The 19354-nt window shown below is 44.2% G+C and overlaps 2 protein-coding genes across 3 annotated transcripts in view; one reads left to right on the plus strand and one right to left on the minus strand.

The window, feature by feature from the left end:
* Positions 1–11132, minus strand: part of LOC137291539 (annexin A5-like) — a 53339-nt gene extending 42207 nt beyond the window's left edge. The window contains exon 1 of one of the 2 annotated variants that reach the window (XM_067822916.1): positions 10996–11132. The gene's annotated coding sequence lies outside the window, so the exon portion shown is untranslated. Of the gene's footprint in view, positions 1–10792 lie in introns of both variants that reach the window. The other variant, XM_067822917.1, reaches the window with a different exon arrangement.
* Positions 620–16771, plus strand: LOC137291540 (uncharacterized). The gene is made up of 2 exons (XM_067822918.1): positions 620–873; positions 16216–16771. The coding sequence occupies exons 1-2, from the start codon at positions 620–622 to the stop codon at positions 16697–16699; spliced, it is 738 nt and encodes a 245-aa protein (XP_067679019.1). The 3' UTR covers positions 16700–16771.
* The last annotated feature ends 2583 nt before the right edge of the window (positions 16772–19354 follow it).

Below are 19354 nucleotides of genomic sequence, written 5' to 3' on the forward strand. Positions count from 1 at the left end.
TCCAAACATTGCGCAGTGACCAGGAACGACGCAATACTTCTGAATGCATATCGCACAGAGTATAATTGTCACATGCGTGAACTGTTATTGGCCGTTAGCTAAAGCAAACAACTGATATTCATGTTCTACGCAACCAGCTACATCAACATAGCGCAGGGTCAGAAATTGCTGTCACCTCTGTTACGTCACACTTGACATCAGACATTAACCGTCTGTCGCAGGGAAATAGACGTTCTTGCTAGACGCAAATAGTATGTCGACAGGAGGCGGTCTTGCTAGACGCAAATAGTATGTCGACAGGAGGCGGTCTTGCTAGACGCAAATAGTATGTCGACAGGAGGCGGTCTTGCTAGACATCAACATATCGTCGGTAGGACAAATATGTATTTACTAGACACAAACAGGCTCTCGTTAGAATGAAGACTGGCACACACGAACAGGTTGTGCCTTTACGAGACGTTTCCAATCCACGTTTAACATTGGTATTTCAGTATATATTGTCTGTCTGTATATCTGCAGGTTCAAAAACAGTAGAACATAGCTGTCGTCAAGGTAAGCATCTCCGAAGACTCCTTGGAGTACTTAGTCCTCAACACGAGGGTTGGTATCAGAGGACATGATGAGGCGGTGTCAGGACCGGAACGCCGTCCCGCTCTCGGAGAGGTACATAATTATCCCTGAGGACTTGTTCCAGGACCTGTCAAGAACTCCCACTACCATCGACCTGACTCTACAGAGACAGCACCACGGTACACAGAGGACTGCCGGTACCTACCCCCGCCCTCGGCCCCTCCCCACGCTTGAGTGGGCCAGACATCACCCTCCGGATAATGGTTATAGACTGATAGGGGTGCACAGACAGAGCGAGTTCAGGTAGGTAAATTCAGTTGAAGATCTTTACGAAGGGTGAGATTGATTTTAAGCCACATATAAAAGTATTTCAGAAATACCACGGTAACTGACATCAAGGAAGGTTTCATGGAGCATGTCCTTTGACTTGGAGTTCAGTCTCGGATGTTCTCGTGGATGGACGTCTAATGGATATCAACTTCATGATTGTTTGTGACGACCTTTCAGAGTACTTCTCATTCGGTGATTATTCTGTGTGCATTGCAGAGACGCGTGAGGTATATGGAGTGATACAGTGATAAGAAAGTGTTGCATCACAGTGGCTGTGTACATCCTGAGACAGTCAGTGGTACATCATAACACCGAGATGTTGATGTATGTCGAATCTCCGGCATCACATTTGGCCGTCAGACTCGGTGTCTTGCACGGATACTTCAGACACGATAACGTGGTCGAACATTTCTCGCAGATACACCTCAGCTGCCTGGTATAGTTCCGTTCCGGCGTTAAAGAACGAATAAACTCATTTTTGGTACTCTTTTTATCACTGCATATGAAAGAAAGACTTCTGGTTAGTCATAAACGGAACACCATTCTTTTTTTCCTTTTTTTTAAAAAAGAAAAACAGGAAAAAACAAACTTGTGGTTAATTAATACCAAGCCCTTAAAAGTTGCTAAAAAGCCGTCTGCTTTTCTCTCGCCCGCAAACGAAACAGCAGACAGGTTACGTAACTCTGTCGCCAGAGCCCTGCAGAACATCATTGAAGGAACGATTTTCACTTAGTTGTATAGAAAATGTGTAGAGAAACGAGAAATCGTTATTTTGCTGATTTCTCGACGTCACCAAAGACATGCCGAATTGTTGTGTTGCCGTCAATTGCTCCTTGGGGTCGGGTGATAGTGTCACTATGCACAGATTTCCACCGGACCCCGTAGTTTGTGCTTAAATTGATTGTTTGTGTGTGTGAAACGAGGGTGTGGAAGCCTGTGGTATATACTAAATCGGATGGTTCGACCCCTACCACGCTTCCGGGATAGAAAATGGAGTTCAAGTTTCATCGAGTTTATGAAATCAAGACTTCTTACTACACATTGTTGACCAAAATGATTTTGCATGAATATAACGCTTTCTTCCTCGGAAACGAGGTTGTGGTCGAAGTGACAATATTATCGTAAGTAATATTATATTGACCCCCGCCTCGCTCCCAAGAGTGAAATTGTTATGTTATAAGCAATGTCATGTAAAATCCTCATGTCCATCAATAACATACATATTTAATTACCAGTGAAAAGTAATTTCGATTTTGTAAGTCGGTGAAAACAAACTTAAATAGAATTCATGCACAGACAGGGCGCCGCCATTTTTGAAAATCGCGAAGTCACGGACTAAAGTCCATTTGAATTAATGAGATTATGTTTTTGTTTTCATCAAGTTAGAAAATCAAAACTACTTTCAACTAGTAGTTAGATATGTATTTGAATCATGACCAAAGGGAGTTTGCATGACACAACCTGTAACATAACATAAGCGAGGTCGGGGTAGAAGTGAAAATACTGCGCGTTAAATTTCTTCACTTGCTAAATTTACTTGGTTTGTAACGTTCACTCACCAGTATGTAGACACTTGTCAATATACGTCTTTATACTTGGTCTCATAATCCTAATTACGTTATAATCATACTTGTGTGCATTTTGAAACTTAATAAAAAGAAGCGACCTGCGAATGTATAACAGGAATGTAATATCTAGACATTTTATAGTTTGCCTATATATGAATCATAATTCGCACGCACTAGTGTATGTCGTCTGTATCATTACACTTCACGACGAAAACAATGATTCTGTTGAATGCTACGACAACTTAATAAAAACAAAATGCAAGTGTTAAAATTATAACAACTTAAAGTTACAGGAGCAATGTCAGGCTATTACCTTGTTCGGGGAATGTATCCATCAATAAAAAACAAGTGATATATAATTCATTTGCAGATATCCCAAGTGATGTGTCTTATAACAGTCTAATATACGAAAACGTGGCGTATCGTTTCGGGTTTTTCACATTGCTGTATAGTTTCATTGGTTACCCAAGATAGCACACCTGGCAACTAATTGCATAATGTGCGTCATTCTTTTGAAAAAGTAATTGAGTTAGCCAATAATGAGCAATCAATCTAAGTATTGGAGGTTAATCCTTTGAAAGAAGGGTGTTGTTTGTACATAGACACAGACACGACAGAGTGTATTCAGTATGGATTAGTAAATGTACATACATAAACACTACCTTTTGACAAATCCCCATTTAAATCCGCATAAAAGTAATTAATCAATCAGCGTGTTATCGGTTAATCTTTGGGGATCTTTGTCGGGTAATCTAAGTGGCGTTACCACTAATTATATCTGTTATGAATTCATTAACTGAGCATCGAGTGAATGATGACAAATAACGTGTAGGTTTATGCCACCTAACACGGATTACATCCAAGCGACACCAAGTGATTTTGACAGAATCGTCTATGAAAACAAGGATTGTAACTCGGAAACTAGGCAAAGCAGAAGACAAAACTACATGATAGTAGATTTGGAGAACATATAGCTTTCATTTTTCACAACAGCTGTAGCGATTTCAGGTTTGTACAAACCTGTAAACGAAATAGTTTACCCCCTGAAATGTAGATGAATTCTGCATAGACCCTCATATCTATACCTACTATTACATCATGGAGACGCGCTGCTCTGATTGGTTGAAATTTCGTTTGCGGCTGAGAATTGTGAACTGTTGTGAAAAAGGTTGATTTAAGGTAAACAAAGATCGAAATGAGCAGTTTTAATGCCGGAGTTTCATTTAAAACGATGTCAGTGAGTGATTTATGCATTTGCACCCCCTAGAGTATATCCATATGTGTCGCTGGCTGGAACCTGCATCGGAGTTGAGTGGTTAGACTATCCCACAGTCCCTGAACCACATTATGTTCCCTACAACCAAGCCCTCCCAGCAGTGATGAGGCTCTTATGAAGCAAGTCGGGATTTCCCCAGGTTCAGTCTGAATATCTGGTTGGTCTTGGGCTCCTTTTCAATTTGAACAGATTTGATTGTTACAATCAGAATTATATATTCAGAGACTAAGCATTAGTCTAGTGAGTGGTTTGTATCAGTCGGCCTTGACCCCCTTGACAGTGGGTGTCGAACCTATTCCAGAACAGTGAATAGCTTTTTCTTATTTCTACACTTCTTTAGATTGTGAACTTGATAAGCGTCTGTTTGACTGACTCTTTAAAGTGACCATGTATACCCGTTTTATGTCGTTACATCTCGAATATGTACATTGAGACCATGTATTTTTGTACTTTACTTAGTCCTCTCTCTATATATATATTCATGTCTACTTACATACACACACACGCACGCACGCACGCGCCCACGCACACACATCGCGTCCCTCCCAGCTGCAGCGAAGACGCGAGACACATGTACAACACTGGACATCTCTATTTCTAAGAGAGTCGTTGAAGGAACCAACTGAATGGCTTTGTTGTGAAGAAAGACAAAGGTACACGACAGAAGTGCAGGATAAAGCAAGCACATTTCAATCCTAATTGTACATTGCCTTCAGTCAGACTGTCTATATTATAAGGAGCATCTACCCGTATCACAGACAGTAGTATACACGATAGTGGTGCTGTGACAGGTAGATGCGCTCCCAGGCATTGGTGACATCATTCGAATCTTTGGTCGTCAGCTTTCCGGATGGAATACATCTTGGGTGTCAAGCCGACGATGAGCGTGCGGGCATATTTGTCCTTCATCTTGGGGAGCATTTTTTTTGTTGGTCTGGCTGTGCATAGGGTGGTCTTTGGGGTAGCCACTGGTGTTGTAGAGGTGCACGTCCTCGGTGCAAATTTCTATCAGCAGGGAATCCATGTCCGTGTACAGCACTTTGCTTTTGTCACTGTACAGCTTCTTGAGATCATTGTAGAAGTCGTACATCAAGTGTTTGGATAGGTCAAGGATGCTCATCCTGACGGAAACATGTCGATTGATGTTGCTTTTGGTTGTCCATCTTTACCAAGCCGTTGTCAAAGATGTTGCTCCAGTTCAACGATGGGATGGCGATGAGTTTCCAGAGTTTTGCTTCCTTGGTGGATCGGACGAGCCTGACGTCAATGCTGGTCTTGCTGAACACCAAGTTATTCAGAGCTTGTAGAGGTTTTTCTCGGAGTTGGTGTTGGCCTTTTTCCACAAGTCTGTGTTCAACCTGCTATATAGCTCCATCCAAGGACTTTGATCGAATTTCAACATTGAATGGATTTTGGCGAGTTTCATTCCCAATAACAGGTACAGCTGCAGGCTGCAATAGTCAACGACGTATTTGGTTTTGGTCATCACGTTTGACATGAGTGTTTCGAGTTTTTGTCATCTTATTGTTCCCCAACAAGTTTCACTGGTAGTCAGACATCCATTCCAGGTTCACTATCAATCGTTTGGGGGCCAACGGATAGCTGTTGTGCGCGTTGAGTAATTCCTTTTGGTATACCAAATCGACTTCGAGGATGTAGCCTTTGCTCGAATCCGGTGCAATGTTGTTAATGTCAATTGACGAGGGCAATTCGAATCCACCAGTGGGGAGGTACTGACTCATGGCCCAGCCATACAGGTTGATGACGTCATGGTAGAGGATGTGTTTGGTCAGTGGGATGGGATGGATCGTAATCTGTGACATACCTGTCGTTGGAATTTGCGTAGACCATGGAGATGCCGCCTCTGAGGCACCTTTTGTCCATGAACAGGCGCATGTTGTAATCTGTGAGCAGTTTCAGTTTCATGAGAATGCTGGAGGTGAATAGTACGACACGGGATCCAGCCTGTACTGGTTCATGCATCTTTTTCTGAAAATTTCGAACACGTCGGCCAGCAACATCACGTCAGTTTTCAGGTAGAGGTCGTGGTAATCGCCCAGGGACTTTGCATCCGAGTTTGTCCTACACTTTGATGGCATGCAGATAATCATCCTGGTTGATGCTGAGTCACTAAAACTGCTGTGAAATCATTTGATGAGAGGTAATTGCCTTTCGTCAAACTTGGTCCAGTTGTCTATGTACTCTTAAGGACAGACACCTTTTCTCAGTAGCAGATATCTACTCTCGGGGTCAGTGTAGCGACTGTTGATGTCAAAGTCTGCTGGGTCATTGGCGTACACCAGGCTGTCCACAGACGACAGCTGGAACTGAACTTTGTCGATGAATTTCAGACCTTCCAAGGAGAACAAGTAATATTTTTACGTGTTGCTATGGATTCACGTTATTCTGCCGTTGACTTTCCTGACCTGCTTGATCAGGTAGCAATTGTACTCGTGAAGGTTGTGAATGACAACAGGGTTCTAAATGGTCTTGGGGTCGACTTGAGGTTGCACATGTTGTGAGCAGTGCCTCTGTACTTGCCAGTGACATGGCAGCGTTCTCTCACGACGTCAGTGTTGAGGGATTCGTCACACACATGGCAAATCTTCGCATTTTTGTGAGCAAGTTTGTCCTCCGACATGATGTGCATGATAACTTTTGCCTGATGATTTTCTCTTCGGCTTTCAAGACCTTGAGAAACATTTGACTGCATCGGGACCTCTGTAGATCAAGGGAGCGTTCATTCATCATTCATTGCATTGAACAACCTTGTAACTGAACACACATGCTTCATGTTCCTGCATTTCGTACATGAAACGTTTGTCCGGGAATGGAGCGACGGTGTCAACGTTTTTGATGAGGGCTTCAAAGTCAGCGTAGATGCATTCTCTTCCCACAGAGGCTACTTGTCATATATTGCTACAAACCTCTGTTCTAATACATCCATATTTCGCAGCTCTCATAAAATCCCCTAGTGGCCAAAAATGGCGGCAGATTTATCTCCCTTTCTTCTGTCCAATCAGAACACGTGTTATATCGACCTAGATTCAACTTGACAAATGCAAGCAATGTGGAGAAACAAAAATGACATGACTGAGTTCTGTCTAGAAGAAACATTTGAGTATCGCGCTCGGGAAGAGATTCTAGTTTTCACGATGCACCCGGAAATTACCAACATCTTGCTAACGATCACTTTTGATACAAGGTCGCTGATTGCACTACTAAATCTGATTGCCTCCAATCACGAGTCTTGAACATTCGCACCATGAAAGGGTTGTATTAGAACAGAGGTTACGTGGGAAGACATGACAAGTAGCCACTTTGAGGAGAGAATGGTGTAGACGATATTTGTGGTTGACAAATTTCAAGACGTTGTCTTTTTCAATCGGCATATGTTCCACGCCTCTGAAATCCTCCCGGTGCGATTCCAGCAGGTTGGCAGGCACCGTTCGCAAAAGTGTTTTTTTCTTCGTCGTATTTTGGTCATGCAACAGTTGACTCATATATTTCATCACTGTGTACGTCCAGGTAGACCTCATCGATCATGTCCACGGCCCAACCCAAGCCCGTGTGCAAGTACCGTTCCAAGGTTTCTCAATTTTTTTGCAAACGAGGTGTCGATGGACCTGTTGACATTATCGGGTTGAGTGATGACTGGGTAAAACACTCCACGTACGTGCATATTGAATGTATATGATAGCGTCTTACGTATGTATAACATGTACATCACACTCCCGGGAATTACGAGCAGCAAATGTGTTGGATAAGCTCAAAGTCACACAATGTAACATAACCTACTACTCGCGATGGTCAAACATCGACGTGGAGAGAAACAACAAGCTGTTCATCGACAATGTAATTCACGTGTTGACGAACGTGTGCATGCTGAAAGAAAAAATCTTCAAACCATTCGGAGCCAGTCTCAAACTCAAGGAGTCGGACAGCATGCTCAAACTAACGAACGGAGAACAACCCATCAAACTAGGCAGACCATTGGCAAAAATGCTCAGGTTTTCCAAGGACAACGTGACACCACGACAAATCGCCACGGGATCAAATTTGCCGTGCCTTGTCCCTTCCCTTGAGCTGTGTGTTCATCTCAATCATCTCAAGGCAAACGGCCTTCCACCCTGCTGAGGGCCATGCTGGTGAAAACAGACAAATTCAACGACGTTCACGCTGAACTGTTTTTGTCGCGAAAGTACAAGAAATTAACACGAGGCAACATCACAAAGTAAAACGTGTTTTTTAGACATAAAACACGAACCTATCAGTATAGAATACTTTGGCGTCACGCTGCACATCAAGCAATGACCGAAGCTTCAGGTCTTGGAACCATGTGACTGAGAAAATGCACCGACATAGCAGTAGTGCCGGTCAGTGGTGGTAACCTAGATGATTGCATCAACACCAAAGGAATGGTGAGCAACAAGAGGCATGACCTCATCCACAACCACTTGGACGAATGGACGATATCTCGAGCCTTCGAGGGGACTCACCAAAGGCTTATTTTTTAAAATTAAGCCTTTAGGCAGGAGCTGGAACAGTACCGCTATCGCGCATACTACTCAGATTGTCTGTACTAGAATGTACATCTACCCGTACTATCAATTGCCTGCATGTGTTATAAGGAGCATCTACCCGTGCTACAGATCGTCGGCACCAGAAGGCACATCTTCCCGTTCTACAGGCCATTTGTAATAGAAGACACATCTTCACTTACTGCTGATTGGTGTGCCTTGGGGGACATCTAACCGCCCTACAGACTGCCCTAGATATAGTTCATATCAACATGTACGACAGACTGCCTGTACTCTAGGGCACATCTACTCGTACTGTAGAGAGCCTTTACGAGTGGGCACATTTACCGGTACTACAAATAGTTAATTATGACGGAGAGTCATCTGGTAGTACATAGACAGTGTCGACATAAGTTTAGGTCCCCACGGCATTGGCATGTGTCTCTCTGTCGGACCCTGCCCAAACCGTGTTGTCTCTATCGGATTGGACACTGGTGAATGTTGACAGGTATGCACTATAGCAGCAATGCGGGGGTGTGACGTAGGCAAGGGAGTGATAATGTCCACCCTAGCTGCTGGGTCCACGTGGTCTTATCATGGCGGTGACCGCCATACACCCACGTGTGGCTGGCATCGCGCCAAGTTTCATGAAACTACAGTTTTAGGGGTATGAATACAATGGCACACCAATGGTTCCATTCGTGGAGTTTAAAATTGATGCAATTAATGGTATCAATTATTGATTGTCATTATCAGAGTTCAGGTCCCGAGTTAACCAATTGATTCACCAATCAATACGGCCACATATACAACTTGAGAAACGTTAAATACCCCTACAAATTTGTTGAAGTTCAGTTTGGGTGTGGTGATTCAAATTATGACAATGTTCATTTACATTTTCGCAAGTGTACCTTGTGGTATGTGTGTCCTAAGCACCCTCTGTGGAGGGTATACAGGTGTATTTGTATCGTCAGGTGCTGTTTACTTCGTGCCACATGTCGGTATTGAATGGCATAGGTTACAGTTTTCAATCATGTTTTCCCATAAAAGGCGACTCAGCTTGTCGTAAGAGGCGACTAACGGGATCGGGTGGTCAGACTCGCTGACTTGGTTGACACATGTCATCGGTTCCCAATTGTGCAGATCGACGCTCAGGTTGTTGATCACTGGATTGTCTGGTCCAGACTCGATTATTTACAGACCGCCGCCATATAGCTGTAATATTGCTGAGTGCGGCATAAAACTAAACTCACTCACTCACTCAATCAATCATGTTTTCTGTGACTATGGTACCAAGAGGAATATCAGATGCCCAGAGATGTCAAATTATTGGTATCGAGAATGCAGGTGGTCGGGAAATGAATGTCAACCTCACAGTTGTCAGTCGTTTGGTCGGAAAGTAAACCCATGAGGGACGCCCAAGGGTGAAGTCAGATCGCGACGACAGGAAACTATTGAGACTCACACTACAACAACCATTCACCACAAGCACTGGACTGTAGCACCTCTGGCGGTTACCATTTCGCCGGGGCTGTACGAGAACTACCGGAAATAAAGCTAGAAAGGTCAGCAAACATCCTCCATTGAGCCTTTATCACCAACAAGGTTGATATACCTATGAGGTGACTTCTACATCTGGTTTGTACAAACCGACAGTGAACAGGTGTACGTCTGTTTATACAGGTCCACAAGTGACAAGTCAGTGTTACCTTTCATAGATTAAAATCTATTCTTCACTTCAAGTGCCATTATAGTCTTCCATAGTTCATTTCATAGATATCCAAGATGTCCACAGGGCTTTCAGGAACATGACGCAACACATTAATTTACTAATGTAATTTATGTAAATACACGTATTCATAATTTTAGATAAATGTTAGAAGTCATTTTGCCAGAACACGTTTTGGGCCGTATGACAGTCGTCTTAATTAATATCGATAAATTTGATAAATGATGTCAGTGAGATATCTTAACCAGGGGATCGTTTCTTCAAGTGACACCGGCCTTCATGTTCATGCATACCACCCCTCGGACAGATAGGGATGTAGTCAAAGGTCAAAGGACAGGCAACTCAGATCAAAGTATCCATCAGATTAATGGATCTAAGACTGTCATGCTGGGAACACACGTCAGAATATCCATCAGGCTAATGGAATGTTTGTCCATAAGCGGTTTCATATTGGAAAAGATAGATTTAGTTCTTAAAAGGGCCCTAGGATCTACAACAGAATCCACAATGTAGGAGGACACAATATCTCATGACTTGTAGTCGAATTCGTGCCACTGACCTATAACACTTTCGAAATGGCCCCTGGGAGAAAGCAACCTGTCGTCTGCACGCCTGTCGACCTGTTGGATTATCGTCGGTGACTGTTTACCAAACTGTTACATAGGCAATAATCACAGAGGCGGAAAATATGCGAGCTTGCCTTCAACCTCGTAACCCGTTGAATAGGCTTGTCGAAATTACAAATCTAATCCTTGCCTAAAGCAGACGACAATACAGCGCGGGCTGAACACTTACTTACCCTTTCTGTACCATGAGTTTCGCGTAGTTAGAACAGCAAGGAGGGCGTGTTAGGATGTATCGGCCCGACGACGTCCCCCAAGACGTCCCTTATGGGACCCTGGGTGAAGAGAAAAGGGCTACAAACAGGTAAGTTTGAGCCTCACTCGAGTGGCTTCATCCGGTCCTAGCTATTGATTCAAATATGTTAGAGTATCAACTAACCTGCTTCCACTTGTACTTTCAACTGTTTGAAATATTGATGACAGTCGCATCATCTGACATTCAGTGTGTCTACCAAGATTGCACCAACTAAACACTCAAACCGTCACACGTCCTGAAAGCATCATATCAGCCACTACAAACATCTATCTGACTCTTGCTCACAGGTATGCATGACAAAAAAGAAGATACCGTACACAATCTCCCGTTGTTGAAATACCTGCAATCATGTCATATGACAAGTACACACGTACACAGATAAGTACTGGAATACTGGACGCCGATAAGTACTGTAATATTGGACACAGATAAGTACTGCAATACTGGACATGTACCGGAATACTGGACACATATAAGTACTGGAACACTGCAGACAGATAGGTACTGATAAGTACTGCAATACTGGACATGTACCGGAACACCGGACACAGACAAGTACTGGAATATTGGACACAGGTAAGTACTTCTATACTGTACACAGATAGGTACTGGAATACTGTACACAGATAAGTACTGGAATACTGGACACAGATAGGTACTGGAATACTGGACACAGATAAGTACCGGAATACTGGCAGTCCTGGAAAACTGGGGTGAGGTGTACACGCCCCACCTATGTTCTCAAACATCAAATATTTACGAAAAGGAAGAAACCTACTTCGGTGAGACAAAGGTGTCAGGTGAACTGTGTATCTTCATTCAACATATCTGAAATAAATCACATCTGAAAAACAAAGATATATATCGATTTCCCACAATGCAGCGTGTAGCAATGTGAATGTATATGTTTACACAACACAGTTTATGAAAGTGTATTGCCGTAGTGCCGGGAGTATTTGTTTGGCTGTTGTTCGGATCTAGACAGTCGTGAAACGCCCTGTGAAGGAGTACGGATTTCATGTCTGTCATCGTAGTAAAACAAGGTAGGTTATTTCTCATACACTATTTCATAAACAGGAAGAACTGACGTCAATTGTGTGTTGGGTATTCCAGATCACATACAATGTCCATGGATACAATGATAGTTGTATTGTTCCATGACGTCATACAGCCGTTATACCTTCTCCAAATACTCATTGTTGTATAACTAATTTATCCCGAGCTCTATGTGGACGACATTGCAGTATAACACGTCAAATGTCCCTCACATGCATGTGTGTAAACAACTCGCCAAGGGACATAACCCAGAGGCTCCACTTTTGAACTTCATCTCTTCGTGAAGGTCTTCGTACCGTGGACCCTTTGAAGTCTTCACATCTTGACTCTTGACAAAAATGCAGTTATGTATTTCATCATGCTTTACACTTTCATTTCATCATACTTTACACTGCCACAAGCCAGCTGACCTGGAAACAACACTACCGTGCTTTGATGTTCACTGTTTATATGTGAGTGCAAACTATATCTGTCAAACCAGCAACTTATCAAATTTATGAAACGCAGCTCAGGTATGTCTTTATTTGACAAGTCCCTTGGGCACAGCTACCCAGCACCTATGCATGTATATGCGAACTGCAATCAACCACCCGGCACCTATACATGTGTATGTGAACTGTGATCAGCCACCCTGCACCTATGTATGTATATGCGAACTGTGATCAACGACCTTGCATCTATGCATGTATATGCGAGCTGTGATCAATCACCTATGCATGTACATGTGCTCTTTCATGAACCACCCAGCACCTATATATGTGTATGCGACCTATGACTAACCACCCAGGATCTGCTACGAGTACGGCCACTGTTACGGGTGACAACCTCACGACGCCCCAGCTGCAATTATATGGCAGGGTGTTTGTGTATATACACTTGTATCACCCTCACATAACGCACGGCGACCGTCTACTTCAACTGTTCTTGTTTTTAATGCCCCCATTGTTCAGCTTGCGCCCAAACACACATTGATGTGTTTATCAAAGCTTCGGAATGTAGTACTGGATTTATCCTTCAAGCAGGACACTCAATGGGTTTGCAGTGCGTTCGTGCGTTCGTGCGTGCGTGCGTGCGTGTGCACCGGAGCAATAATATACATCCTGTACATTTATATCACATTTAACTCAGGCAGTCTTGTTCAGACTATACAGGCTATGTTCTACGGTGATGAAAAAATGTGTAAGTTACACGATGTATTGGCCCTTAAGCCCATGCGTAACACAATGTTCAGCATATAACAGTAATGAATACCGTACACAGATCTAATGTTCTCTTTCTCTCAACTGTGGAGGCGAGCAACGCCTGTCAGCGCCTTTCTACGGCCATACATAGCAAGGTGCTCGCTGACTGGCTGGCAGTCCCGGGCGTGTGCCGCTCCAGATCGTGGTCCGATACCAGCTGTAATTGATTACATATCGATAAGTCGGGGTATTGAAGAAATTAGATTATAAGATTATATGATCGATCAAACGATAAAAAATTACTGCAGTAATGATTATAAGTGAAGGCAGCTGTTTCAAATTACGTGCTGCCTGATGGTCTGCAGAAAGTGCTTGGTATATACTGGGTGTAGGAATGTTGTTGCTATATTCTGCGTAGAGTCTGATGGTCTGCAGAAAGTGCTTGGTATATACTGGGTGTAGGAATGTTGTTGCTATATGCTGCGTCTAGTTTGATGGTCTACAGAATGTTGTTACTAAATACTGCGTGAAGTCTGATGGTCTACAGAATGTTGTTACTAAATACTGCGTGGAGTCTGATAGTGCTGTATACCGCGTGGAGTTTGGTGGTCTACAGAATGTTGTTGCTGTATACCGCGTGGAGTCTGATGGTCTACAGAATGTTGTTGCTGTATACCGCGTGGAGTCTGATGGTCTACAGAATGTTGTTGCTGTATACCGCGTGGAGTCTGATGGTCTACAGAATGTTGTTGCTGTATACTGCGTGGAGTCTGATAGTGCTGTATACTGCTTAGAGTCAGATGGTCTACAGAATGTTGTTGCTGTATACTGCGTCTAGTCTGATGGTCTACAGAATGTTGTTCCTGTATACCGCGTGGAGTCTGATGGTCTACAGAATGTTGTTTCTGTATACTGCGTGGAGTCTGATGGTCTACAGAATGTTGTTGCTGTATACTGCGTGGAGTCTGATGGTCTACAGAATGCTGTTGCTGTATACCGCGTGGAGTCTGATGGTCTACAGAATGTTGTTGCTGTATACCGCGTGGAGTCTGATGGTCTACAGAATGTTGTTGCTGTATACTGCGTGGAGTCTGATAGTGCTGTATACTGCTTAGAGTCAGATGGTCTACAGAATGTTGTTGCTGTATACTGCGTCTAGTCTGATGGTCTACAGAATGTTGTTCCTGTATACCGCGTGGAGTCTGATGGTCTACAGAATGTTGTTTCTGTATACTGCGTGGAGTCTGATGGTCTACAGAATGTTGTTGCTGTATACTGCGTGGAGTCTGATGGTCTACAGAATGCTGTTGCTGTATACCGCGTGGAGTCTGATGGTCTACAGAATGTTGTTGCTGTATACCGCGTGGAGTCTGATGGTCTACAGAATGCTGTTGCTGTATACTGCGTGGAGTCTGATGGTCTACAGAATGCTGTTGCTGTATACTGCGTGGAGTCTGATGGTCTACAGAATGTTGTTGCTGTATACTGCGTGGAGTCTGATGGTCTACAGAATGCTGTTGCTGTATACCGCGTGGAGTCTGATGGTCTACAGAATGTTGTTGCTGTATACCGCGTGGAGTCTGATGGTCTACAGAATGCTGTTGCTGTATACCGCGTGGAGTCTGATGGTCTACAGAATGCTGTTGCTGTATACTGCGTGGAGTCTGATGGTCTACAGAATGTTGTTGCTGTATACTGCGTGGAGTCTGATGGTCTACAGAATGCTGTTGCTGTATACTGCGTCTAGTCTGATGGTCTACAGAATGTTGTTGCTGTATACTGCGTGGAGTCTGATGGTCTACAGAATGCTGTTGCTGTATACTGCGTCTAGTCTGATGGTCTACAGAATGTTGTTGCTGTATACCGCGTGGAGTCTGATGGTCTACAGAATGTTGTTGCTGTATACTGCGTCTAGTCTGATGGTCTACAGAATGTTGTTGCTGTATACTGCGTGGAGTCTGATGGTCTACAGAATGCTGTTGCTGTATACTGCGTGGAGTCTGATGGTCTACAGAATGTTGTTGCTGTATACCGCGTGGAGTCTGATGGTCTACAGAATGTTGTTGCTGTATACTGCTTAGAGTCTGATGGTCTACAGAATGTTGTTGCTGTATACCGCGTGGAGTCTGATGGTCTACAGAATGTTGTTGCTGTATACTGCTTAGAGTCTGATGGTCTACAGAATGTTGTTGCTGTATACTGCGTGGAGTCTGATGGTCTACAGAATGTTGTTGCTGTATACTGCTTAGAGTCTGATGGTCTACAGAATGTTGTTGCTGTATACTGCGTGGAGTCTGATGGTCTACAGAATGTTGTTGCTGTATACAGCGTGGAGTCTGATGGTCTACAGAATGTTGTTGCTGTATACTGCGTGGAGTCTGATAGTGCTGTATACTGCGTGGTTTCTGATGCTCTACAGAATGTTGTTGCTGTATACCGCGTGGAGTCTGATGGTCTACAGAATGTTGTTGCTGTATACTGCGTGGAGTCTGATAGTGCTGTATACTGCGTGGAGTCTGATGGTCTACAGAATGTTGTTGCTGTATACCGCGTGGAGTCTGATGGTCTACAGAATGTTGTTGCTGTATACTGCGTGGAGTCTGATAGTGCTGTATACTGCGTGGAGTCTGATGGTCTACAGAATGTTGTTGTTGTATACCGCGTGGAGTCTGATGGTCTACAGAATGTTGTTGCTGTATACTGCGCACAGCGGGTATAAGCCGTAGTGCCACGATACAGCATAAGCTATTGTTTGGGCTATTGTTATTAGGTGAGAATAACGATGTGCATGTATACCATTGTAACACGACGGGTAAGACTGTTTAAGAATTGCCGTGTGTCTAACTAGTGCAGGACAGTGATACAGCAGGTAATACTGTTACAGATATTTTTCAGTTTGTCTTGGTATGTTTCAGTATCAATGTTTGTCTTGGTATGTTTCAGTTCAATGTTTGTCTTGGTATGTTTCAGTTCAAAGTTTGTCTTGGTATGTTTCAGTTCAAAGTTTGTCTGGGCATGTTTCAGTTTAATGCTTTTCTTCGTATGTTTCAGTATCAATGCTTGTCTGGGCATGTGTCAGTTCAAAGTTTGTCTTCTTATGTTTCAGTGCGATGGATCATGGCACCGATCCTAACGAGGATTCTGATGACGTCATCAACCAGGTTGCTCAAGCCAACATCTTGAAGGCTGACTCTTCCTACATTTTGCCTCAAATCCGTGCATCGCCGTGTCTTATGCATTCCAAACAAGGCAGACGACAGGATCTGGCGTACTCAACACACCATCATGGTGGCAGGGTTCCAATTCACCTTGGTCATAGGACAGTCAGAGACACATCAGTGAGACAAACTGTTCACACATACAACTTTGAAACAAAGCAACATGAACATCTTACGACCAAACCCCCCTCGGTTGTGGCGTACAAGGGCCCACAGCTTCCTGGAGAGTGTAAATCTCAAGACTTGGTCATGTCCTGGCTCCTCCGCGGCTCCGCACCAGCTCAACAGAACCACTTCCCAGATATTGTTAAAAACGGACAACAAAGCAAAACGTCAAAACAGCGACATATGAATTCTTTACTCAGTGAATAATGCACTAAGATACGTTGGCATTTCTTTTATCATTTCATATTCGACCCGCCATTGAACTGTACACCGTCGTTAGATGATGGACGGTGTTTGGGACCTGTTAGTACTGGGCTACGTGCAGAGCAGAATAGACAGAATCGTTCGTGTTTAACGGAGGTGTCATATAAGACGTGGGACCAAATATTGACTACTGCTTCAACGGTGATGCTTTCGGGTACTGTTGTTATTGGTTAGATGGGGAGAAAGAAGTGATCTGTGTGTGTGTGTGTGTGTGTGTGTGTGTGTGTGTGTGTGTGTGTGTGTGTGTGTGTGTGTGTGTGTGTGTGTGTGTGTGTGTGTGTGTGTGTGTGTGTGTGTGTGTGTGTGTGTGTGTTTCATTATAGTAAATGGGGTGCTTGGTACAAAAGTTCTCTGTGTTACATGTGCGGAGCTCCAGATACATGTGTGTCTTGTGTATGTATATGAGCACTGTAGGGGATGTCGACCCAGAAGTGATTTGACAAGGAAGTCAAATACGGAACTGAGATGAATCGGAGGCGAAAGTGAGATAGCCGGAGAGTCGGAGGTGGAAGTGATATAGACTGAAGGTCGGAGGTGGATGAGATAGACGGAGGGTCGGAGGTGGAAGTGAGATAGACGGAGGGTCGGAGGTGGAAGTGGGATAGACGGAGGGTCGGAGGTGGAAGTGAGAAAGACGGAGAGTCGGAGGTGTAAGTGGGATAGACGGAGGGTCGGAGGTGGAAGTGAGATAGACGGAGGGTTGGAGGTGTAAGTGATATAGACTGAAGGTCGGAGGTGGATGAGATAGACGGAGGGTCGGAGGTGGAAGTGAGATAGACGGAGGGTCGGAGGTGGAAGTGAGATAGACGAAGGGTCGGAGGTGGAAGTGAGAAAGACGGAGAGTCGGAGGTGTAAGTGGGATAGACGGGGAGTCGGAAACGGAAGTGAAATAAACAGGGAGTCGGAAGCGCAAGTGAGAAAAACGGGGTGTCGGAGGCGGAAGTGAACAAGGGGAGCGAATGTCTCTTTACTATTGTTGACCACGACATGGCTCTACAACATGCCTCGAGATATCCAGGGCGAGTATTAAAATGGACGGTAGAGGAAATGTCAGCGCCTGTAATTAAAGCTTCGAGAAGTTCAACTCGTGGCTATAGAATATGCTGAATATAATCTCCCGCTCTATCTTTGAGACATTTCTGTATCAACTTGACGGTGTCATACACATACATACAATTATAACCATGAATATTAATGGAATACATTTTGGCTTTGTATGCCTTCTGGTGTTTGTAAATCCGTGAAATTAACAGTTTTGAGAAGACCCACGAGTGAGTGAGTGCGTTTACTTTTACGCTGCTTTTAGCAATAGTGCAGCACTATTACCCAGGGGACGTCAGCAATATCACCCAGGTTACATCAGCAATATCACCCAAGGGACATGCATCAGGAATGTGTTTAGCACATTGTATCCATGTGGGAAATCGAACCCAGGTCTTCAGCGCAACAAGCGAACGCTTCAAGACTACCCCACTGCCCCGACAGGACATGCTATATAGAAAGCGGAAATTAATGCATGTTTCGGACACACACTACCAAACCCCCAAAGTCGATGTGATGAGAGAGGAGCAGAGTCACGGTGTACCGGGATTCGAACCCATTCGACTCTTGGCACGCCCCTGGGACGGACACAGTATAACGAAGGATACAGTGCCTCATAACACGCATCGAATGTGAATTCATTGGTCATTCCATAGATATTTATACCAAAGATATAAACAGTGTTCAATATTGACACTCTGCTAAGTGTTATTGTAAGGTTTTCAGTCAGCTGCGCGACGAGTTCACCTTATTAAACCATCTAGAGTAGATTGTCCGCAACGCTAATTAAGCCTAATCAAAACGTAAGCTTCACAGGAAACCGCAGGTCAGCGTCACACAAAACAATAATATGAACCATCATCATCTGGTTACTGGAAGTCGGTCCTGCTGCATCACACCGACCTATTGTCGGCACAGCTACGTCACACGGACCTATAGTCGGCACAGCTACGTCACACCGACATATTTAGTCGTCACAGTTACGTCACACCGACCTATAGTCGTTACAGTTACGTCACACTGACCTATAGTCGTCACAGTTACGTCACACCGACCTATAGTCGTCACAGTTACGTCACACCGACCTATAGTCGTCACAGTTACGTCACACCGACCTACAGTCGGAACAGCTACGTTACACCGATCTGTAGTCGGTCCTGCTGCATCACACCGACATATTGTCGGTTCTGCTGCATCACACCGACCTATTGTCGGTCCTGCTGGATCACACCGACCTATTGTCGGTCCTGCTGCATCGCACCGACCAATTGTCGGTTCTGCTAAGTCACACCGACCTGTAGTCGACACAGCTACGTCACACCGACCTACAGTTGGCACAGCTACGTCACACCGATCTGTAGTCGGTCCTGCTGCATCACACCGACCTATTGTCGGTCCTGCTGCATCACACCGACCTATTGTCGGTCCTGCTGCATCGCACCGACCAATTGTCGGTTCTGCTAAGTCACACCGACCTATAGTCGGCACAGCTACGTCACACCGACCTAGCAATAGTGCAGCACTATTACCCAGGGGACGTCAGCAATATCACCCAGG

The sequence above is a fragment of the Haliotis asinina genome, chromosome 7 (assembly GCF_037392515.1).
Source record: "Haliotis asinina isolate JCU_RB_2024 chromosome 7, JCU_Hal_asi_v2, whole genome shotgun sequence".
Classification (NCBI taxonomy): domain Eukaryota; kingdom Metazoa; phylum Mollusca; class Gastropoda; order Lepetellida; family Haliotidae; genus Haliotis; species Haliotis asinina.